The sequence below is a fragment of the Eutrigla gurnardus genome, assembly GCF_963514095.1.
Source record: "Eutrigla gurnardus genome assembly, chromosome: 12".
Lineage (NCBI taxonomy): Eukaryota > Metazoa > Chordata > Actinopteri > Perciformes > Triglidae > Eutrigla > Eutrigla gurnardus.
The window spans coordinates 14670004-14695445 of record NC_139926.1 but is presented as its reverse complement, the minus strand read 5'-3'; the positions used below and the strand labels follow the sequence as shown (position 1 = coordinate 14695445).

The 25442-nt window shown below is 40.5% G+C and overlaps 1 protein-coding gene across 1 annotated transcript in view; it reads right to left on the bottom strand.

Moving 5' to 3' along the window:
* Window positions 1–2891: 2891 nt before the first annotated feature.
* cps1 (carbamoyl-phosphate synthase 1, mitochondrial) overlaps window positions 2892–25442 on the bottom strand; it is a 43570-nt gene continuing 21019 nt past the window's right edge. The window contains exons 26-38 of the mRNA XM_084023778.1: window positions 25157–25351; window positions 23747–23814; window positions 21265–21340; window positions 20015–20092; window positions 17883–17990; window positions 17568–17657; window positions 17095–17265; window positions 10155–10229; window positions 9943–10041; window positions 6771–6830; window positions 6488–6600; window positions 4463–4592; window positions 2892–3563 (exon numbers count right to left, since the gene is read on the bottom strand). Coding sequence (XP_083879904.1) covers window positions 3450–3563; window positions 4463–4592; window positions 6488–6600; window positions 6771–6830; window positions 9943–10041; window positions 10155–10229; window positions 17095–17265; window positions 17568–17657; window positions 17883–17990; window positions 20015–20092; window positions 21265–21340; window positions 23747–23814; window positions 25157–25351 — 1377 coding nt within the window. The 3' untranslated portion in view covers window positions 2892–3449. The remainder of the gene's footprint in view (window positions 3564–4462; window positions 4593–6487; window positions 6601–6770; window positions 6831–9942; window positions 10042–10154; window positions 10230–17094; window positions 17266–17567; window positions 17658–17882; window positions 17991–20014; window positions 20093–21264; window positions 21341–23746; window positions 23815–25156; window positions 25352–25442) is intronic.

Below are 25442 nucleotides of genomic sequence, written 5' to 3'. Positions count from 1 at the left end.
GTTCAAGTCCAACCCCCTCTTGGCAAAGTCCTCCCTCTGTTGTGGCACTACATACATATATTTTATGTACAGCTATACTGCAATTGTAATTAAAAGAATTATGAAAACAGTCTGTGAAACATTTTCTAGCTGATTGGGCCCTTTAACAATTCATTGTCCACACATGGGAAATGGCCTCCAATAACTTGTATCCCAAAGGTATGAGTCACATACCTCCTTAAATAATTAATTTAGCACAGTGTGAAAAACGCATGTCAATTAGCCAGGTTTATTTTTTCCACCAGTGAAAAAGCAGCAGGTCTCTCTTCATGCCAGCTAGAGGCATGTTGTGAAGCAGTGCATCATTTAGCATTTCTGGACATGGCTGCTCAGACATGGCCTCATTCTTCATTTCTTTAAAAATAAATAAAAACAACTGGAACAAACTAACAGTGTCAATTATTCTGTTTGATTTGAGCAGGCATATCCTTTTTTTAATTGGCCTAAACACTGGCACGAACCCAATAGGCCCCATTGTTCCAGGCTTTCTGCAGTCCACAGAAATGTAGACCCCTTTATTGTAAGAATTTGACCACTGGAGAGTGTTGGCCTTTTTGTATGTGTGTGGTACAGTATAGATCGCTGACAAATGCATTTAAAAAACCATACCAGGAATACCAGTTTCTATTTTACCCCAGATCCTCTCCTCAGTGCTCCTGTCTCTGAGGTCATGGACTGGAGTCATACAGCTTTGATGAAGTTCAGATCTTTAGCAACATTTTCAGCTTAACCCTCCAAGAAATAGGGGTGTTTTGTCAGTTTGTAGTTATTTCTTTCATTTTGCCTGCCCAGGAAGGCTCATTTGAACTAAGACCTTATACTCCTATAGGACTCCAGGCCAGCAGACCAAGAGCTCATGGGTTTTTCATAATAACAGAATAGGGTTACATTGAACAAATCTGAACTTTAATCAAAGTGGGATTTGTAGACATACTGCTCAAGGAATAGGGGTCTACCTGTGAGTTACCATAAGCAACACAACAACCTTTCCCTGTTGCTTGGTTACTGTGCCTGCAGCAAATCATGACTCTGATTGGCCTTGGGCTGCTGGGGTAGAATTAGCTCAACTGAATATGATTTGAGAGTTGTTGTTTTTTATACAGAATGTGATATTTTCTGTGTGCGAGTCAATCAAAGGAAAGCAGAATAATAATAATTGTTAAATTCTGTCAGACACAACAAGGACTTATATTTAGATTCCCACTCAAATCCTTGACCAAAACAAAAGCCAAGAAAAGTGCAATTGCCTACACATAACAGCTTTTAAGATGTTAACTAAAGGGTGAAACACTAAAGCATGTCAGCACACCCGGCCCCAGTTGCACATTTTCTCCACGTCTCCCTCAATTGTCACTTTTTACTTCTTGACTACACTGTAACAAAAAATATTTGCTGTATTATACTCATATAGTTCATTACTCTATATGATTTTTACACTATAGTGCTGTATAATTTACAATAAAAATCGGTCCACATGACAAAATTACAGTAGTTAAAGCATTACTGTGGGCTTCTGCTAGCCCACATGGAAATCTAACGTTAGCAAGATTTCTATGTATCATCACGTCAAATAAGAGCAGGAATTGAAGCTGAAGGTGAAGGTAGATGCAGTGGGTGTTGCTTAATATTCCCACTTACCTGCACAAGCTGAGGCAGAGGACCGAAGCTGGTAAACTTGCATCAAATACCTGAAGGAAGGTTGCCAAAGACTTCCGAGGCAGATCAATAATAACTGTCTTTAGAGAGTTGCTGGTCTGTAAATGAAGCAGTTGCTAGCAGGGGCATAAAACAACTTAGACTAACTGTGTAGCCTTACAATAGCATTAGCCTTGTGTGAGGTGTATTGAAATCAATTTGTTGTTTATTCCTGTGTTCAACCTTGTTCCATCACTTGCCCCATCGGCATGATCATGCCCTTGATATGTGTGAATGATTTCATTACGCTTTAATAAGGGCTCTGGCTCAGGGGTGAAAGCTGGTTGTCCTTTAAGGTTGGCAGTTCAATCCCTCCTGTCCATATGTCAAAGTGTCCTTGAGCGAGACACTGAACCGTCCAAGTTGGACCCCGGGCATTTTACAGCAGCCCACTGCTCCTAAATGTTTAGAATGGGTTAAATTCAGAGGTTAAATTTCAATTTCAAGTATTAAAACGTATGCATTCTGCGTATATTTGGACTTAACTCCTTGAGTCATCCGCCATTGGATTTTTGGGGCATTTGCAGACATTATGTAAAAATAATTCCAAAATCAATATATTGGCCAATATATTTATATTTCCCTCCCCTCTCTCAATATTAAGACATATACACGTATTAATGATTTATCAGTCAGACAAATTAATTAGCCGATATCAGCCTACAGCAGATATACAGTATTGGTATCGGCAGACAAGCTACCTATACCGATGTATGTAGAGCAGGTTCAAACAGATTCATTTTGGAACATATATATACACATAAATCCAAAAATATGAACAGATCTGCTGTCATCAACTTCCAACTTTAAAACGTGGGGTTCCAAGCTGGAGCTCTTGAAAAATAAGTTATTTTGTATCAAAAATTATCTTCTTTATAGCTTTACAGCTCTTTAAAAGTCATAATATATTTCAAGTTTAAAACAAAATGTATGAGACCAAATGACCAAATAAAACTGGCCTCTGCCCAAATCACATCTATTAAAATGAGCCCACAGGGTGAGTGAGGAAGTTGGAACAATGTCAGTGCGTCACATTTACACTCCCAAAATAAAAATACTTGAAAATACTTAAAAACAATGAACATAAACTACTGATTAAACACTTACACACCAACAAAACAGCCATTACAAATGTAATTTATAAGTTGTATGTTATGTTAACTTTTTCAATACTCTGCACTTTGCCTTTTTAGTTGTTCAGGAGGTCATGGTCCGTTTGACCTCCGACCCTCTGGGAGAGATCTGCAGAGCATCTCGTCCACAATACATTTTTTAACAGCTTATTAATATTTATAATTCCAAACTTAAATTACTGTAAGAAACATTTCTTATTTATTCACTTAACAAGCATGTGTCCCGCTGGAGGATAAACATCAAAAAGAGTTTTCTGTATGTAGGCAGAGGACTTAGTCACCGAGATTTCACCCATTGTTTTGTGAAGCCCCGAGTTTGGCATTTGGGTCGTCGCCATCTTGGGATTTAGCAGTCAGAAGTGACACGTGATGATGGAACCAAAGTAAAACGCATATGACACACTGGTGTATATATAAATGGTGTAAAACTGATCTGTAGAGCATTAATACATTGATTTACTGACATCTAATAACAACCATGAGTTACAACCTATAAACCCCTTTACATGTCTTATTAAAAAGTAGTACCAAATTGGTCACGATGGTAGGATAGCATTTGAAGATAGGGAATGGAAGGAAGCTTTAACCCTGCTGGCTAGCCTCCCTTCGTTGCTTTTCTTTCTCCCGGTAGTGGAAGAGGCTTGTTGTGTCAAGCTGACCTGCGTGGCGGATCGCCTTTGCAAACAGCTTCACCACCTAAGCACACACAGAAACTGGAATTAGTGTCTCCGTCAACAAGTCAAGTTGTAGCTTACATCCATGCCTGTCCGAAATGTCATCACTTCATCATTTTATCGTATACACGTTTGTATGAGATCGTCATAATTAGCGTATGAATTCCTAAAGCTGTAGTCTGCGATTTGAAAGGTTTGAAAAAAGCACCCCCCCCCCTCCGAACTTGTGTCGTTCTCCCCTCGCAGCCTCCCACCTCCCTCTTATTTTAAATAGTTCACCGAAATGTGTTTCTGAAAACATTTTAGGTGAGAAATAAGCTATGTAGTTGCTGAATCTGTCTTTATTTTAGATCGACAACGGTCAGTTTAAAAGATTTGAGAGCTTGTGGGCGGCGGCGCCATCTCTCGAAACTCGCCGCGATGCGACGGCATTGCACGGCTTCTTACATAGACTGCATGGCTACTATTGGCTAAATTTTGGCTTAAGTGAAAAATCGTAGACTACAGCTTTAAGGTATGGTCAAAAATGTTTTGTTAGGATGTGACCATGACCTTTGGCCTTTTATCACCAAATCGAATCTGTTCCTGCTTAAATCCAAATGTGCCAAATTTTAAGAAATTCCCTCAAGGCTTTCCTAATCGTTTCACAAGAATGGGACAGATTTGAGGTCACAATGACCTTGACCTTTGACCACCAAAATGTAACCGACTCATCCTTAAGTCTAAGTGGACATTTGTGTCAATTTTACAGAAATTCCCACCAGATTTTCCTGAGATATCGTGTTCATGAGAACGTCGTGGACATATGGACGGACAACCCGAAGTCATAATGCCTCAAGCCTCGGCGTGGGGGCATGAAAGTATTAAACTGAAACCCACAAGCGAGATTACCAAGTCACTGGTAGTGTGACATGTACTGACCTGATAATTGGTGATGAGGGGAACGCTGTGGTCGACGGCCATTCTGCGGATGAGGAAGTTATCCTTCAGGTGGCGAGTGTTGTTATTGGGTAAGTTGACCACCAGGTCAATATGGCCCTCACTGACCAGTCTATAAAAACAAGCAGTGTCAGAGTTGTGATAATATAGCTGAATCAAACGGTTTCCCTGTAATTAGAGTCATTTGTTATTGTTTATCCCATTAGGAATGAATCCCCAACTCGGCAGGGCTTTGCAGCTCTTGCCCGCTTCCAGCACATTGATTTAGTCCAGCAGTCCACACAAATGTGCCCCAATGGCTTTCACTGAGCCCCTTATTTAAAACTGGTAACTGCTTCCAGCAAACTAGCTGAGACGGACTGAATTGAACTTTACACGACCTGCCCAGCACAAAATGACAGTGAGCAAAAGACAACTAGATTGAAGACAGAAATCATCTAAACATGTAGCAAGCACATGGGTTGGACCAGCTGGATGTCAAAAGCAGTCCTTTCCTAACACACTTGCTCTATGAACTTATATGAAGTATAGAAAGGCTCTGATTAGAGCTTTTCTGCCCCCTAGTGGTGAATAATTAACAAATAAAGCATGAGCAGATCATTTCTCTTAAATAGGCTAGTCATGAAATTAAAAACGTTGATTAGAAAGGGGCTGCACGGTGGTGTAGTGGGTAGCACTGTCACCTCACAGCGAGAGGGTCCCGGGTTCCTTCTGTGTGGAGTTTGCATGTTCTCCCCGTGTAAGCGTGGGTTCTCTCCGGGTTCTCCGGCTTCCTCCCACAGTCCAAAGACATGCAGGATGGGGATAGGTTCATTGAGGACTCTAAATGTCCCGTAGGTGTGAATGTGAGTGTGAACAGTTGTCTGTCTCTACATGTCGGCCCCGCGATGGACTGACGACATGTCCAGGGTGCCTTCACCCCCCCGCGACCCTGAATACAGGATAAGCGGTAGATGATGGAGGGATGGTTTATTAGAAAGGTTGTATGTAGGATGTTTTCCAAATGAGTTACCAAAATCAAGTAATTACACTATTGTTTGAATTCATACTTATAGCATCTCTCTCACACACACACACACACACACACACACACACACACACACACACGCACACACACCTGGCTGTGTTGATTTTTTTGTGAAGGCCTGTGACAGACAGCATTGAATTAGAGCTGAATTCTAAAAGAAAGTATGGAGGACAGACAACAGTAACAACAAAGGTCATGTTCCTCTCTATGAAGAGCTGGCCTCTATGCCACCTCGCACAGCTGATGCCTGCCAGTCAGCCTTTGTGTGTGTGTGTGTGTGTGTGTGTGTGTGTGTGTGTGTGTGTGTGTGTGTGTGTGTGTGTGTGTGTGTGTGTGTGTGTGTGTGTGTGCGTGCGCTGTGTTTTTTTGGTCTCGGCCTATTAACTTCCCTTTACATCCTCTTCTTGCCCAGCTCATTTCCAAACATATATAGTCCAGATGGCTTCATGGTAGCATGATCATGACGTTTGTGAAATCATTACCTGCTACAATTATGCTAGAAAATTTGAAAAAGGCTGTACTTTTGACAACCAAACAATCCTTGGAAGAAATACATATTTCTGCTTTAATGTTGGCCATGGGAAACTGAAAACCAACATGCTTCAGCTGCTTTTTTTTTTTTTTCATTTCCCTAAACTTGACTTGACATTGCTCATCCTTCTTATTCAAACCCTAATTCTATTCTACAGTGACTCAGGACTTTGCAGTCTGCTACATCTTTTCTGATTTTGTCAGCGTATTAAAGAGATAACGAGGGGGCTATGCCCTAAGATATTAAGGCAGTATCGGATTAGATATTAGATATCCTGATTTTGAATATATGTGAATGTATTGCATAAGCATTGCCTCAGGAAACCATAAGCAAGCCTTAGCTAGGCATTTTTGGCACAAAGTTTCACATTAGTCGGCTTTGTTTTCCATGATTCCTTGAATGTGTCAAAAGAATTAATACATCAATTTACTGTTGAATATTTCCTCACCTCTTAATACTGGGCAAACTGGTGTCTCCTCCCTTATCAGAGGGCCAGGCAACTGGTGTGGCAGTCACATCATTGGCACACAGCCAGGCAGAAGTGGCTTCAGTAGCATAGAGCTAGAGGACAGAAACAAGGCAACAACATAAAAAGAATGTCATTAACAAGACTGAAAGGACTGGGGTAAGTCTTTTTTAAATGTTTTGGTTATTTTTTGATAAGGGCAGAAGCATAAGAAGCAGGAAAATCCACCAGCTAGTGTTTAAAATCAAAAGATTTCCATAGTCACCTTGAATCCTTCCTCTTTCAGCTGGTGGGCTGTAGCCAAGAAATTGGGTCTGAACGAATGCTGAAATGAAAGGAGGGAAAGGAAGAACCTAAATTCAGCATTAGCAATAGAGAGAAAACATGTTTTCATTTTGATTTAGAACATATCGTGTACAGTTAATCTTTGAAACAAAAGAGTTTTAAATGTCCCTTCATCTCTTGGTCCCTGTTTCAAATCAGTAGACAAATCCGTTTTTTCTCTTTTTCTTGTTACAGCTGATGTAACAAAATATTGCAGCCACAGTCCGGGCAAAGAGAGAGTATAAGCCATGGGGAGTGCTAGGGAGAAGATTTTTTTTATTTTTTTTTTAACATTGGACTGTCTCTCACTCTGCTGGGAAGGTTTTGCCGTCTGTCTTTCTGTCACAATTAGCCGGAAAAAAAACCCCTCATTGACGGTAGATCTGTTTACTGTGACAACAAACAACAACTGTGTTATAACTCAGGCTGAATAATTTCCAACTTCAGCTGCACTTCCTCTAAATACCACTCTATTAGTTCATAGTTGATACTACTGACAACAGCAATCGCCTTGCTTTGGAAACCTGTGTATAGTCAAACTTGTGCAGAGATAGATATCGTCAAATCCCTAATTATGAATTTGATAGAAATCTCAGAGCTGAATTTAGACTTCCACATCTTCTCGGTTATGCACAACTGAACTAAGGCAGTTTCTCCAAATCGGCCTTGCTTTTTTTCCAGTCAACCTGTCTGATTTGATGGGGAGCACCTGGTGAAAAGTGATGTCTCAGGCTGTCTCTGATTTTCAGTGTGGTTAACTCCAGTGCAGTCTTTTACGGGGCCACTGAGGAGCTTTGGAGATTTACCGCAGCTTTGCTTTCCAGAATGCTGGGTTAGGATTTCTTAGAGTGTCAAGTTTCAAAATGTGGTAATTTGACACATTTTGTAAAAAAAATATATTATATTTGTTACTAGAAAACAACAGAGGATGTAAAGGAAGAATATGAAAAACACGATGTACTACATTTATATTAGACATCAGCTTCAAATGGCCCACACTGAAAGTGCTGAACACTCCTTTGTGAGTTTTTGCCACTAATTTGCAACTGATTATGCTCAAACTGGGTGCCCTTTAGCTGAGTAAACAATATGCTTGCTAAAATGACTACTGTCTCCCAAAACACACTGTGATATGCTTTGATATTCTTTGTTTATTCCAAGTCTACTTTACCAAGTCGTATAAGCCATACAGGTTTCTAATTTGGTCATCAATTTGGACACACGGCCACTGTACTGGTACAAAAAGGGCAGGGTTATTAAAATGACAGAGGCAAATAGTAAGAATTAGACAATCGGGACTATTTTCCAAGGTGGATGCTGCTTATTTACACCAGTAGCATCATTTCCAGTCTGGTTACCTAACGAATCCAATATTCTGCAGAGTCAGCCAATAATTCTCTGTGAGTTTGTCACTATGCATGCCCTCTTTCACGTCACACACATTGAAGGCATCCGAAAAATTGGCAGCTGTAATGTTCTTAACGATGATTTTCTTGTGTCTTAACAGCAAATGACACTGGAAAAGGCATGCACAAACAGATATAAACTTTGCTGCAATTTCAAAAATATACAGTTTCAAATATGAAAACAATATGACATCAAATAGACCTTAATTTGGTGGGTCAAGCTCATTTTTAAAGCTGACTTTTTATTGTTTCCAGCCCGTCTGAAAATGAACCGAGTGGAGGTTTTTCTAGTATAATCTGTAACCCTGCATAAAAATGATGTTAGCCAATGTTCTGTTAGCTTCTGAGGTAGTCAGCTTAGCCGCTTACTTAGAGCAGATCCCTTGAATTTTTGTTACCATGTTTTGGCTTGAGAGGAAAAATGAAAGGCAACAAGAAAAGACCCTAACTTTGGATTGAAAATAACGTGCCAGTATGGCTTGCACACACTTTGAAATGTTGAAGACACCAATGCTTGATAGGCAAGTCTAGAAACGGTTGCTTAGCTATGACTGGAACACAGAAAGATGGTAACTTATAAGGAGAGATGGACCAACAGTTTTGAATTTGTAAGGATAAATTAAACATTGCCAATGTAGAATGTTTCTATGCGTTTCCAACAATAATATAATGCACGGGTGGTAACTCATTAGTCAAATTTGCACATTGTCAGCAGAATATTGATAAAATGCCTACATCATGTACACTGGACCATGGCAACAGTACAAGTGAGTCCCTATACAACATTTCAATACCAACTGTGTGAAACTGTGAAATCAACCACTCTCAAGCTAGAGGCCGCTGCCTTTTTCTCCAAAAAATTGCAAATTGTATCAAATAAAGACATTTCTTTTATCCTCCACAACAAACAAAAGTACTGGTGGTAACTCACATCAGTGCTGCTGTGTGTTCCAGATCTATCAGCCTGAAGTGTTTTTGTCTTTTTGTACAGTAAATGACCTCAGGTTCTCGCCTTGTAGTGGACCTGTTCCCCAAGAGCACCAATTATACAGCTAGCATAGGGAGTGATTTGTTAACGCTACATTAGTCAAACTCCCAAACCTAGGGTGGCAGAAAGACTTAATTACCAAAACTTATGTTACATGGTGTCATTAAAAAAGAAAAGTTCTCAGGGTTACATTTGGTTCTTTCCTGCTGTTTTGGAAAGGTGTGAGAGTTCCATCCGGCGATGTTTATTCAAAGCTTTCAACACTTGGTTGATCGGATAAACAATTATAAGTACTTAACTAGTTTTGGCAGATATGTCTCTTCACTGTGGGCTATTTTAGAGTTATTATTGTTATTGTTATTAAATATTGGATTCTTACTGAGTTTTCTGTTTGGTTTCTGCTTATTCATTTGGGTGCAACAGAATCATGTCACTGATCTTATCCACTCATCTCCAGTTCTGCTAACAGCTAGACATTTCAAAACGCTCTGGGTCATTTACACAGTGTCACTTGAGTGCTGTTGTGCTTAAGTCACATGAGTTGGTAGAGTCACATGACTTGAGGTGTGATTCAGGGGTGCCAGATTGGCATTGTAAAAGGCCGATAGCCTAAAAGATTTCTGCCACCTGTTCAGAAGGCACCTTGCCTTGTGGGCAGGAGGCACCAAAAGGAAACACAAACAGGATGTAAGTAGACTTCCAGATGGCTATAGTCTTACCTGAATCCCAATCAGGATGCCTTTCTGTGGCAGCTTAAAGCCCGTGGAGAGCATAGCCTTCAGGAAGGCTGAATAAATGTTTGGTCCAAAACAAGCTACCTGCAATAAACCAGACAAATAGATGTGCATGAGAGTAACTGTTAACACTAAATCTGAAAATTAGATCAGAGGGGGAAAAAGAGACATATTGGGTATGTCTCCGAGGGTCTTACTTCTCCAGTGGAGGCCATCTCACAGCGAAGCACTGGGTCTGCATCGGTCAGCCGTGGCCAGGAGAACATGGGTGCCTGGTGGTGAAATAAGGGAGCAGGGGAGCCATGTGTTTAATGCCTTTGAATGGTAATGTGATCAATCATTATTGAACCTCCATCACAAATTTTAAAAATACAAAACAAAATGGCAATCAATAAAGATTTATTTTTCCCATATAAATGACATCACTCCATTGGGAGTTCAGGACACTGCTGCCACCTATAGGTGAAACAAAGCTAGCATTCCCTTCATAGGTAGCAGGTGAGCCGGTGACAGGTGCCTCATGAGCTTCTATCTGTTTAATGGTTAATAAAATCTCATACAAAGTAACAATATTTTCCCCAAATACTAATCATTATTCAAATTTGTCTTTTGGGAAATATTAAGGATGCAGAAAAGAGAGAGGCCTGGTAACAAATGAGGTTAGTGCTACAACTGCTGGTGAAGACAGACTAAAAGGAACAATCTGAGTTCTCAAACAGCCTGTTAGACATACTGTCTCCACTGTCAACACTGAGAAGAAGGAAAGTGTCCCGAGTGATAGAGCAACAGCAGGGAGAACCAGAAGATGAGAGGGAGTGTGGAGAAGATGAGAGAGGAGGAAATAAGATAGAGAGGACAGGAAGAGAAGACAGCAAAACATAAAAGGAGAACGAATAAAATGAGAGTGGAAGGCAGAGGAGATGGAATAAAAGGAGGGGACAAACAGAATTAATGTTTAGACAGGAAAAAGAAATGTAATGTAGTGAAAAACGATGAAAAGAAGAGAATTGGGAAGAGAGTAACATGAAATTATTATATTATAAACATTAAGGAATTATATTTTTAAAAGAAGGAGATGGTAGCAGAGATTGATTGGAATTAAATTGTTGAAATGAGAGCAGAAGACCGTAACTTCTCATTATTGTATTACAAACACATTAAGAATAGTGGGGGCACCATGTGGGGAGCCATTCTTATTCCCTATTTAAAAGTGGACAACCCCCATTACCTTAAAAAGAGAGCGAGCGAGAGAGAGAGAGAGGTGACACACACACACTCACACTCACACACAGGCCACTAGGGGGGAATTCATCCTTGAAGTGGGCTATCTAATCAGCTGAATGTAATGTTAGCATACTAATGGGACGAGGAGAAGTGAATGCAGACAGGGAACCAGCATCACTTATCGTGGCTTTGTTCAAAGAGTCAGAGGAAGAGGGAGAAGTATGCGTAGATAAAATTGCAGTATGTTTTTAAAAAAACGAGGAAGAGAAACACATACAGAGAGGGAATAACGGTGAGAGGTAACTTTAACAGTGCAATAAAAGAGACAAGAAACTACAAGGAGAAATTGTGAAATACAGAGAATACGAGTGATGCAAAGGCATTTTGTAGGGTCTCTGTGTAAATCCAGAATAGTGGATCTGTACGTACTACCAATAAAAAGGGGTTCCCCATTTTAACCACTGTACCAATGTGTAGAACCAAATCTGAAGCAAACACTTTGGACTATGAAGCAGGAAGGCGAAACATAAACAAGAATCGTTAGGAAAAAAGGCATCACTAACACCAGTGAAGATTAAAATGGCCCGGAGACCGTACACAAGCCTTCATTAACAGAATTCTGAAAACCTCGGGGGTCTCAGTTATAATGGTTTGTCGTCCAATTGCGGCGGTATGTCTCACAATAACCAAGGCTCTGGAGCAACATCCGACCAACACACAAACACTACTCCCCCCCCATCTCTCTTTACCACACCGACCGCCCACTCCTGAGAGACAGTAGAATTGTGAAGCTCCACAACATGAACAATATTATCTTGGGGTACCAGCTTAGCTCCAGTGGAGAAGGAAATGAATAAAGTAAGACATCTCCACACGACATTGTGGCACACTATGGGCCTCGTTAGAGGTGGAAATGGGACCTGTGGAAATGTCTTAATCTTTGCAGCTGAATGGAATTTAACAGCTACATTTGTGCTTACATATTTTTGAATGATAATTCCCACCTTTTTTACGGATGATGGATACTTTGATGTTTTAACCAAACAACTAGGAAAGGCTCCGTTTTCTGAAAACGGGACAGGACGTTCAGCACCACCTATAGCCCGAATGGAATGATCCTGTGTTTTGCCAATGATTTGACTATGAGATTGGCAGTCGAATCAGGCTACTTAGATGAAATAGTTGACAATTCAGGGTCACCCCTAGTTCTTTACAATGAGTGACAATTAAAGTTCATTCACATTACATATACTTTGCTCGGTTACTATTACTGTTAAGTTTATAGATGTCCAGTTGGTTGCTAGGATTTCTGCAGTGGATTCCAAGGTGTTAATAGCTACTGGATATGATGTTCATCTTGGATAGTAGTTGGTTGCTTGGTTGAATAGAGGATAAAACCTTAAAGGATACCTCAAAAGTATAAATGATCAAAATTGATGGACAGCAATAAAGTCCAGTAGTGAGCCATTTAGAGATGGAATGAAGTTATTCCGTCAAATGACTCCCATTATGCTCCATTTCTAAAACTATATGAGCAGATTGCTACCAAAAGTCAGAGCACACACATCTCAGTGTATTTTTATGTGGCACAAAATTGTGGGGGCAGTGTGTGCTGGAAAATGACATGAGATATGGAAATAAGGTGCACTGATCAGAAAGAACACTAAAAAGTATTGCAATGTTGACAGGGTGATATGCATTCACTAAACACACTGCCCAAAAAAATTGAGGGAACATTTAAATCCCACATCAGATCTTGATGAACAAATTACTCAAGTTTAAGATCTTTACTGATTTACATACGTAGAAATGGTTGGGAACTAAATTCGTCATCCAGGAACTACCTAAACACACTAGCCACATGAGGCCGAGCATTGTCCCGCACCAGGAATAACCCAGGTCCCGCTGCACCGGGAGGAACCCAGGGCCCGCTGCACCGGGAGGAACCTAGGGGCCCGGTGCACCGGGAGGAACCTAGGGGCCCGGTGCACCGGGAGGAACCCAGGGCCCGCTGCACAGGGAAGAACCTATAGGGGCCCGAGGATTTCATGCTGGTATTTAACAGGCATGGAGGTCTGTGTGACATCTCATCTTGTTCACGCCTGTCACATGTGCTCAGTGTGAACCTGGCAGACCTGCCAATTCTGGCGTCTCTGGGGAATGCCAATCGAGCTGCATGGTGCTGGACTGTGAGCACAGTTCCCACTAGAGGACCAGAGGCCGTCATGTCACCCTCATCTGTTTATGATAGTTTGGTCAGAAACATGTACCAGTAGCCTGTTTGAGGTCATTTTGTAGGGCTCTGGCAGTGCTCCTCCTGTTCCTCCTCGCACAAAGGAGCAGATACCGGTCCTGGTGCTAGGTTGATGCCTAGGCCCTGTTCAGCTCTCCTGGTGTAAGGGCTGGTCTCCTGGTATCTCCTCCATGCTCTTGAGACCTTGCGACCACACAGCACCTGTGAAAACCTGCCCATCAGGCTCTAACGGGCTCTAATCTAATTTAACTCATTCACACACATTCACATGCCGACGGCACAGCCTTTGGGGGCAGTATGGACTTCAGTATCTTGCCCAAGGTTACTTCATGCAAGGCATGCGGACTGGAGGAGCCAGGAATCGAACCACCGATCTTCCAATTGGAAGTGCTTTTTGCAGAAATATAAGTCCTGTTTGATGTTTCTGGCATGCATGCATGTAGTCATCAGTTCACAAGAACGTGTCTATCTCAGAAGTCACCATAATGTCCTGCATGCCATTGGGAAAAACATGCAACAGTTGGAAGTTATTTTTCTTCAGCCAATAAGTGTGCACTGGGGACCGACACCAAACCACTAAATCCACTTCCTCCTCCTTGAATGTTTTTTTTTTTTTCAATTTCCTCTTCCTCTCAGTATAATAAATACCACTGCGTTATTGTTCCTATGAGTTTGTGTGTATAGTAGAGAGAGAAATTACACAATGGGGACTTGTTAATGAAAAGAAAACAACGTGGCTTCAAATGAGGGACTGTCAGAGAGAGAAAAAGAGACAACACAGGGAGGATGAAAGGGAATGAGACAGATAAATGAAGATGGTCTCTCTGGATAGCAATGACTGTGTGATGTGATGATACAGTGAGGAGAGTTTGGATGGAGGCTTAGGGAGTATGTTTTGATGGCACACACTTCAGGCTACCCAGGCTGGATAATAGTTTCAGACACCACAGTGTGTTTATAGTGGGGTCTTGATGTTGAGGCACCAATAATGTGTAAAACAGCAAGAAAGAAACTAGCACTACTTCAATAAATAATCGTCACGTATCGTATTTTCTAAGAAGGCCCACATTAGTCAGGGCGTATGAAGTCCGTATCATGGACTCCAAGTAAATTCTGGAAGTCTTTTATGCCTGGTGGCTTGAGTATTCAGAGCTCTGATTAATATTCCTCACCACTGTGCAGACTAGAAATTGAAAACTTTAGGTGGTGTGGAAGAGTGGGGGATTATACCTGCATGATTGGCTCCAAACTACAGCCATTGTTACAGCAGCTCTGTTGTAATTAGAGGGAGAAATTACTTTGAAAAAAATAGCTTTGGAACAGCTGGCGACACGTAAACTCTCATACACCCAATCTATGAAGTAAGCCTCCCAGGCGGTAAGAGAGACCCCCCTCCCCCCCCCAATCATGCATAGGAAGAGGAATGGAGGAGCAGTAATTGCCGTCTTTGTTATGTGATCCAATGGAAACAGTACGAGCGGAACCTGCAGTATCTATTAAGATATCATACATGTAGGCCTCTTAACATAGGTACTAATTTCCCGACCATTATTAATACATCAGGCTCTGAGAAGTTCAGAGACATCGTAATTAGGAAAAGTCATTTTTTTTATAAAATAAGTAGTTATTAAACTATAGTAAACTTTCTATTGTGTTTGTAGCCAATAACTCTCTGAAGGTCTTAAGAATTAAATAAAACTTGTATGTATCAAGAACATTATAGCTTAATAGGCCAATTAAAACCCTTTAAAATGAATTGCTTGAATCCTGAATGTTTTCCTTTTAGATATTTTTTCTTTTTATACTCTGTACTGAATCACACTACATTCATGACTGTGATGAATGCTTTTTCCATATGTGCTTCGTTCTGTCTATAACAAAAAATAAAAAATATATTCACAAGAAAACGAATTGCATTTAATACAATATTCGTTGCCATTAAAGCTAAAAACTTTAACCAGTGCTCTGGCGCGATTTCGTGTTATTTTCCCATGTCTTTTTAAGTCTCGGGGGGCATTAGCTCAGGAGGTAGAGCGGGTTGGCTGGTAACCGCAAGATTGCTGGTTCGATCCCCGGCTCCTCCTAGCTGAGTGTCTGGCGTCCCTGAGCAAGACACCTCACCATAATTGCTCCTGACGAGCTGGCTGTCGCCCTGTGTGGTTGACTCTGCCGTCGGTGTGTGAATGTGTGTATGAATGGTTGAATGTCATTCAACACTGTAAAGCGCTTTGTTTTTTGTTCAGGCAATGGGTTAGGCATTTTACTATTCATTACATTACACGGTACACTGTGCGGCTTGGACACTATTTTTCCTATTGAGGCATTTAAGAGATTCAAAGGATAAGAAGAAAATGTCTGTGCTTGAAGCCACAGTAATTCATTTTAGACTGTATAAATAACAAATATTTTTTGCAGATAATTAAATAGTTTTCACACACACAGGACTTTGTTTTCCCAAAGTTATTTAGTTATTAGTTTGTTGAAGTGCTGCTGTCAGAGTGCCATCCAAAAAAGCATGACATTCCTCTTTATGTGCCAGTACAAATACAATGATTATCACCAAATAATAATTACAGGGGTAAAGAAATCATTAACAGAATCACAACTTCTTGCACCAACACATAATGCCCCATAGGTGCTCAATTTAGGCCAGGGGATTGTGAGGGCCAGTCAATGGCATCAATGCCTTAATCATCCAGGAACAGCTTACACAGTCTGAGGCCGGGGATTGTCCTGCACCAGGAGGAACCCAGGACCCACTGCACCAGGAGGAACCCAGGACCAACTACACAAGGAGCAACCCAGGACCAACTACACCAGGAGGAACCCAGGACCAACTACACCAGGAGGAACCCAGGACCCACTGCCCCGGGCTGGTCTCCTGGTTTCTCCTCCATGCTCTTGAGACTGTGCTGGGAGACACAGCAAACCTTGTGACCTCATGTATGGATGTGTCATCATGGAGGAGCTGGACTTCCTGTGAACCTGATTGGGCTGCAGGAACAGCATCATGCTACAAGTAGTGACAGGAACACTGGCAGAACACAAAACTAGAGAAGAATCAGCCAGGAGAGTGTGGCCACCACATCACAACCAGTCTCTATTGGGGGTTGTCTCCACCACTGCACCTGTTGTTACTTTTACATGGTCACATTTGCACCAAAGCAGGTGAAATTCACAATCACATGTGTTTCAAAATGAATGGATAGTTTTAACTGACTTGGTGTTAAAATGTGATGATTAAGTGTTATGATGATTAATTTTTTTTGAGCAGTGTAGTTACACTAGAGAACAGGCTCTTTCCACAGCAGACTTCATAATCGTAAAGCACAGCTGTTACGGATAACACTACTCATAAAACTAATAATGATGGCCATTCTATTTAAATGTCCCGATACCAAGAGCCTCAAACTGAACTGTGACAAAGGTATATCGTGATTATTATCTTATCTTACGTATGACGACATCGAAGCCATGCCTGCACCGGGGCAACCCATTGTAAAGCATTCTTGTGTTCAAGCCAAGAGTCAGAAAAGTCCTCACTTACTGTATAACGCTATCATCATCCTATTCTATTATCCATACATCCATTTAAGCTCTGTGATGAAGAGAGTCAGTCATGCCGGTCAGAGCTCGGTTATTTCATTTTCCCTTCTCACCTTGATGCCAACGTAGTCTACAGGTATGATAGGTTTCTCCAGCGAGGGCAGACTGTCCTCATCCAAAGGCTCTCCCACCATCACTTTGGTTGCCACATTGATGAAGTCCACGCCGATTGTTTTTGATACAAAAGGGAAAGAGCGCGATGCACGCAGATTACACTCTATCACCTAAAAGAGCACACAAACAGTCGTTTAAAGAAAGGCAAAAAGATACCAATATTTGCATGTGGGTGTACTATTAAGGCTAATGCACTACATACTTTACAAATGGTCAGAGCATACACACACATTTTCTGTATGTGTGTTGTCGCTGGAATGTCAACTGAAGGCAACAGCATTGATCATAAAATCCATCCACCTCTGCACATAATTCTGAACACAAGGTGATTTGTGAGTGAATTGTATTTGCTGCAACCAGGTGTGAAAATGCCAATTTATCATCTAGTCAGACCCTGTGAAATTTTACGTACCATGACATCATTGCCTTTAACCAGAAACTGAGTGTTAAAGGGCCCCGAAATTTCAAATGCCTGCGCAATTTTCCGGGTGGCAATCTTAACCTGAGAGCAATGAAAAATGATGCACAGATTCAATATTTATGAACATCCCTTAACATCTTCATAAACACACATTTTTTTTGCATTTTTTTTTTGTATGACATACATTGTGGGTGAAAAACACTCAGCATACGAGTGAAACTGCTGGTTTCTCATGGAACTTCTATTGTAAAACAATGATAGTATTGATATAGTTTGAGTGTGAATGCTGAAGGTGACACAACCAACCTTTTCTAGCGCCCCCTGGCTAATAGTCTGGGTTGGAAGCATAAGAGTGGCATCTCCTGAGTGTACCCCTGCATCTTCCACATGCTCCGTTATGGCATGGACCAGAACCTGGAGACAGACACACAGTGATTTTTTTTTTTTAACACTTCAAACATTTGTATGTGGATCAAAGCTATAATAAGCAACAGAAATCCCTACTCAAGGCAACCCAACTTTCACAGCCTTGGTCTGTAATCTGATGAGAATTTTGAAGATTTGGAGGCAGACGGGCTCCAGCCTTGCTGTGTTTATACCCACAGTGTGTCACAGTGCAAAATAGTATACGTAAGTGCAGTGTCACTGTCAGTATAGTGAGCTGGTTGAGTGACATGAGTACAGAGTTGCGCATCCGAAGGAAATTAATAATTTCAGATTCAAAATCTGCTCGGGACAAAGGGTCTGTGTTTGTTAATGCTTGACTACATAAGAACAAATGTACAGGGATACGCGGTGTCAAAAGAATAACTTCCAACATGTCACCCACAGGAAAGGAGATTAGTATCACCAAGCAACCCAGTGTGTGTGTCTGTAAATGAGCTGCCATGTCATTAGCTCATTTAAACTGCTGCTAACCACAGCATTCATTAGCACTCTTCAGATAGAGCCTGTAATTAATACGTATTATCTCTGACTTTTCCACTCTCCCACACACACACACACACTCAGTCTGACTAGGAATAATGAGGCCTGTTTGGTATTCAATGAAGGGACAGCTTGTTAATGTGATACTGAGGATAAAGAAGTGGCTGTAATCAGAAAAAGTAGAGAGAGAAAATCTACCATACAACTGGATTGCCCACGTTCCAACTGACACCCTTGAAATGACTCCCATAGCCTAAACAATAGAAAAACAGATGTGGCATTCAGCACAAGTACCTAGGTGGCTCCATCCCCCAAAGCAACAAAACCAGCTTTCTGTTAAGGGACTGATCATGTAAAACATTAACAGACATGAATTATAAGTCTGCGTGGTTCCATGTGTCTCAGGAGTCATGTTAAAATCAAATGTTGCTATTAATTCTTTATGTATCCTCCCTACATGTATTTATTTATTATTATTATTTATCACATATCTCTACATGCTTTTTTTTTGCCACGGAAAAAGAGAAACACAATGTATGCATAAAGATGTGAGTAAACTGTGGATTGTTGCTCATGAGACGAAACTCAACCCCCATCAACAGATTCATATAAAAACAATCTTCTAGTGTCAAACTCTTCACATACTATGTATACATTATAATATACTATATTATAATATGGTATAGATAATACTTTCTGATTTTTTTAAAATCTTCGTGAGTGTTTTATTTTGGAATTTCTTAATAAAAATGGAATAATTTGAACAAGTTGAAAGTATGAAGTTGAACAATATTGTAGTATGTGTATAGTGCATGCATACCAGGGCTACACAGGGCAAAGGAATAGTGTGAATATAAAGCCAAAGAAAATGACAAATCTGTGGTGCATGTCAATCAGACAAGAAAATGGTTTGTTGAACAAGAATTATTTTAATATTCCTTAAACTGATCTAATCTATATCGGAAAAAATATTAAGTATCACTGCTTTTCCTGCATTTTGGTTTTAATGTATTCCATTCTCCCAATCCAATCTGTCTGGGCTGTAATGTCTTTTCACTGAAGATGAATGAGATTACTTCCACTTTATCCATCTACTGAGCTCGATATCTGTCCCACCTCTCCATTTAAACTGAAAAATAACTGAGGACTGAATAATGCGAGGCTACAGAGATGAATAACTATGATACCGTTATAAATGAAAATACGGTCAAACCGTGTGTCAATATGAATAACAGTATGGTTTTCCAAGCTGCTACAATGTGCAACAATGTGTTACATTATGTAGAAGATGTATACTCTCCTAACAAGCCATAACATAAATAAAACCACACTAACCTTTTACTTATCTTCTGGTGCTTTGAATAATTATTGCAGACAAAAAATAATAATATGACTGGCTCATTTTGTATAGCATGCATTGGCAAGACTTCTTCACATACATGGGATGGCAACACTGGCAATAAGTGACAAAAGCTCATATAGCTGGAAATAACATGCGAGTATCGTCTCACCTTGCCCCTTCTGGCAACAGCATCCACCTCGACCTCCCTGGCACCACTGATGAACTTGGTGATGACCACTGGATGCTCCTGGAGGAAAGACAGCAGGATGGTTATTCAATCCATGAATCGAAAGGGAAATTACCCAGTATGAACAAGTTTATTGTCTTTTGTGTGTACTGCAGTCTTTGAGATTACAGTTGGACTGGATTTGAAATGAAGGTTGTTGCCGTACAGGCCTGGCAACGCATCTCCAGGGATGTGTCTGCTGATGTAAATGTGTCAGACTTCAAACTAAAAACTTGATTTGCTGCAAACAATTTATCAAAGATTAATTATGATAACTTTTGTCAAATTTACACTTCATGCCCTAAATTTAGGACTTTGTTTAAAAAACATTTTAAAAATCCTTCATCGCTGACATGGATACTAGCACCCTAAAATTACAGCTGAATGTCTTCAATTTATCAATGTAACCTCATGGTCATTAATGTGTTGGAGTGAAGAGCCAACAAAGAAGTAATGTGTTACTATTCAAATACATTAAAAATGTCACTGTGTGCATATATTTAAGAATATTTCATTATTACTCCATTAAAACCTGTGAAACCACTATTAAAAAGGGATGGTTCACGACAAAATCATATCCTATTCCTCTTACCTTATTAATTATCAATCTTAATTGTTTTGGTTTGAGTTGGCTATAGTTTCGGAGATATGGAGAAAAGGAGCACCTAGAAAAAACACCTGAAAAACTTGTAAGCAGTTTCATTTGAGAACAATCTAAATTGATAAATAGCATTACAGGTAAGTGGGTGAACTGTCCCTTTAAAACGCTTGTTTTGGTGCTTTGAAGGTGTCATATAGACATGTGTGTGTATGCCTCTAGTCCCAGGTAGGGGCCCTTGGAGGGGCCAGGTGCCGCAAAGCTACCTGGGGGTTCAGTGAGGTAGCAATGCACACACACTACTTGCCACTAGCCATGACAGCTGGTAGCATTAGTTAATTGAAAGCAGAGGGAGAAAACAACCCAAAAAAGAGAGTCTGAGTCTGAGTGTGTGTGTGTGTGTGTGTGTGAGAGAGAGAGAGAGAGAGAGTGATAACTTGTCCTAACAGCTTATGCAATGCAATTCAACATGTTAAATGTTTCTCTCACACAGGCATGGTATAACTTTATTGTCACTATAGCGTACATATACAGCATACAGTTAATATAGTAGACAGACATAACGGGATGCATGGGCGGTTAACACTGCTCTTACCTGGGAAACCTGAGTGGCCTCCTCTAAGAAGCGTTTCATCTCCTCTTCTCCATGTGCAACATTCATTGCAGAGCCACTGGTGAGATGGAAGCAAGATAGAGAGAGTGAGAGAGAGAAAGACAGAGAGAAAACAATAGGCCACAGGAGAGGAAGAGAAGCAAGCAAACAGGAGAACATACAAGCTTCAAATGATCGTTCAAAACACTCATTATTTCTCCGTTGCATCACTATTACCATTGGGAACGAGGTCTGGAAACAGTCAAATTAAGGAATGAGAGAGAGAGAGAGAGAGTGAGAGAGAGAAGACCAGCTATTTAGGTCGAAAAGCACTCCAGGCTCTTGAAAACGAGTTCAGAACTTAGTCATTAAAAAACAATAGATTTAGGCTAGTTTTGTTGTGGTTGTTGTTGTTGTTGTTGTTTTTTGACTGCAAGCTGGGCTATCCTCCTGTTTGAAAGGACAGAGAAAGGCCACAGGCTTGGGTCAGATCTTTATTCCTCAGCTGTCTGTTGCCCAGAGGCAGACATATGTCCAACCCCAAAATGAATATTGACCCTTCATTTGAGTACCAGCCAGGAGACTCATGTGCATTTACATTCAGGCAAATCCTGAACTCAGATGCCACCCAGACTGTTCTCTGAATATTAATATTAATACAATCATTTAAGAGGTCTTCAATATGATATTATGCTATAAATAGGAATGCATTTCTTTCATTGTGGCCCAGTGTTGTTCCCTGACAAAACTTATTCAGCACTCTATTGAAAGTATTTTATAGGCGACTACTTCTACTATTAATAGTAGTGGAATAATTGCAAGTGGTGATGATTATAGTGAAGGTATAAGTTTAAACATTATGAGATGGACACTCGGCAGAGGTCGCAGGGAAACTCGGCCACCAAAGGATCCAGTGTAGCTAAAGAGGCAGCGGCAAACGCCACGCAGGGTTTGGCCGAGATGACCCAAGAACTGGACTCGTTCTTTCAAGATGCCTGATTGTCTTTTTTTTTACGTGTTAATGGTATCTTGTTTGCCTCAAATTGGTCAGAATTTATATTTTTTTCTAGTGGATGATGAAAAATATTGACTTTGGAAATCATTTAAGCAGAGGAGGGGAGTGACATTGAGGTGAGGGAAACAGGTAAACAAACTGTCAATTAAACACTGGATCTAAAATAAGACTAAGTACGTATGCGATTAAATTTGGTTTATGTTTGCATTGCTATCATTTTGGTAGAGTAAGGAATGGCCTCTGCTTAATCTGCAAAAGTCTATTTAAAATGAAACGCTAATATAAATTTTTTTGGTCTGTCTCGACAAATATTATTAACGGGCCCAATGGTCCAACACATTTGTGTACCACCAAATCCAGATTTCATTTCACCTTCCAACACATAAGAAATCCCCGGGGTGAAGGAAAATTCAACAGTTGTGAAAATTCTAAACAATGCCATAACAATAAATTCTCTTGATGGATTTCTATTAAAGTGAGTGAGGCAGTTTCATGCTTGGTTTTATTACATAGGTCATATTGGAACATTTCTCACCAACACAGGTTTGCTTTCACACCGATGGGAATTCCTCAGAAATACTGTGCATTTGCATTTCACTCAGCACTTGTAAACAGTGAAGAAATGAGACACTTTCCAAAGGTTTCACCTATGAATAGATATTTTGGAAACAATTTTACTTATAAAGAAGTTGCTTAAATGAAATGGAAAAACTAGAAACTGCTTTGAAAGATGTGTGATTGCTTGTGCATCATAAAGCTGTACGGTGTTGGCAAGTATCAGCAAATATAAATATATAAAAAAATGTTTCCATAACCAAAAGGAATGATGGACGTATACAAAGAAAATATAGGAGAAGAGAGGCATATAACATAACAGAAGTCAATATACAAATTTAAATTGTAAAAGATAAAGTCTGTATTATAAATAAAAAACTATTAATGGCATGGTTATGGCTTTGACATTTGTTTCATGTGACCCATTGCATGACACTCGGTGCTTAACAAGCACAGAATGAATCACTTTTAAAACAGAAAACACATTCTCGAATGTAAAACAATCAATAAATAGTCCCTCATACACAAATGTTTCTGCTCAGAGACAAAGCCCTTCTGAATACAGGGTCTCATCACAACATCTGCTGGACAAAAGTGTCACTGCAAGTTTGAACTAACTGTAATTGTAGTTAAATTCATTGATCGTCATACGAAAATTGTATATGATTAAGTAAGCAATATGTCTGTGAATTAGTTATGAAGAAAGTAAATTTCATCCATGTATTTATTGGCTTGAAATTAAATGCCCTCGTTAATACCAAATTATAGACAAAATACCTGAAATGTGCTTTTTATTGATTACGGTGACAGTTTGCCTCAGCCACTACATTGGACTGACTAGGAGAATGCCAACACACATATTATAATTGCGTACTGCAAATTCTGAGTACGTTAGCCGACGCGTATAAAACTTACCTTAGAACATAGGAGGGGCGCAGCAGACAGGGGTAGCCCACCTGGTCTGCAAAGGCAATGGCATCTTCCTGTAGAGAGAGAAAAAAGATAGCTGGTAATGTAAGCTTTGTTATTTTGATTGACTAACAGAGTGATTCCTCCAGAAAAACACATATGAACATTGAAAAGGATTAAAAAATGAATGGCGTACTCCCATGTCTGTCAAGAACGGGACCAATCAAAAGTGTGAATGGAAGAGCATAAGTGCTCCGACAGTCGGAAAGCGGGGCTTCCAATTCATCTCCCTTTTAATTTTACCTCCCTTCCTTTCAGTTCACAGGGATGAGAAAAGAAAGAGTACGAGTCACGGAAGTCTAGCGGCGAGAGTGTTTCTCCTCCTCGTCATCATTATCATTATCACTCTTTCTCTCTCCTCCATCTCGCAGGTCGAGCCTCTTTCTCGCTATCATTACCCACTGTTCACACGCCAGGTGGGATACCATTAACAAACACAAAATAGCTTCCCAGAGACGCCAGAACCATCCCCCTACGGCTCCGCTGGAGTTATTCCAGGCCAATAAAAACAAACTGTTTCTTCAAGCTCGGCAGGGAAATGGAATATGTAGGTAGACTCTGGAGAGACACAGAACTTTATCTGTGTGTAACGGATAATCGCTCCTCAGTGGTAGCTGAATACATAAGCAATGGTAATGGAAGAGGCATATTTCAGCGCTGACTGCAGGCACATTTCAGCGCTGTACGCGCTCCACAGAGGGGCCTGCCAGTGCCTCATTCTAATGTAGCCGCCAGCTAGTTGAGAGGGCCAAACAAGGAAAATGCTAAACAAGACAGTAAGTCATGGGGCACAATGCTCTTATGGGGAAGAAAGTTCTACAAATAATCAGACAAGTTGGTCTGCAGGGAAAGCTGTGACGTCGTAGAGCTGTAACTTAAAATAATATCATGGGTTTTGCTTAAAAACGAGGTGGCCAAAACCAAAACAAAATCAATTTCACATGCGTAGCTTCTAAATATACTTTATGAATAGAAACAATATAATAAACCAGAGGAGAGGCAACTTTTCTGCCCACGTACATGCCCATGGAAACAGTCTGAAAAACAGATTGTTTTGGGAAAATCCAACTGATGTCGTTAATTACATGATGATATGTTCAGGAGACGGTTTGGTGCAGTTGAATTATTTTTGCACACAGTCGAAGCAACTGATCCCAGCTTACTATTAGCATTATCTTATAAATACTATGTGAGTAATAGTGACAATTAGAGGGCACAAATCCTGCTCAAGTCCCACTCCACAACACTCACATATCTTGTACAGGAGAATTCTTTTTTAAGGTTTTCTTAGCATATCACAAAATATGTTAAAATATAACATCAACCCTTACTATGCATAATTTATAAGCTTCTCACCAGGGAGCTGAGGGTCCTCCATGGGGCTTGAGCCACCCCGAGGTCATCTAGTATACTGGAGAAGACGGAGCGTTCCTCAGCCCGGTCGATCTGCAGTGGACTCGTCCCCAGAATCTTCAACCCACTGAGGTGCAATGGGACAGCCAGGTTGTTGGGTATCTGGCCTCCAACTGACACAATGCTGCCAGAGCAACCCTAGAGAGGAGAGGACCAGAACAAATAGATAATAAAACAGCAGGTAGAATAAAAGGATAAGAAGTGGAAGGAGTACAAAAAAGGACAGGAG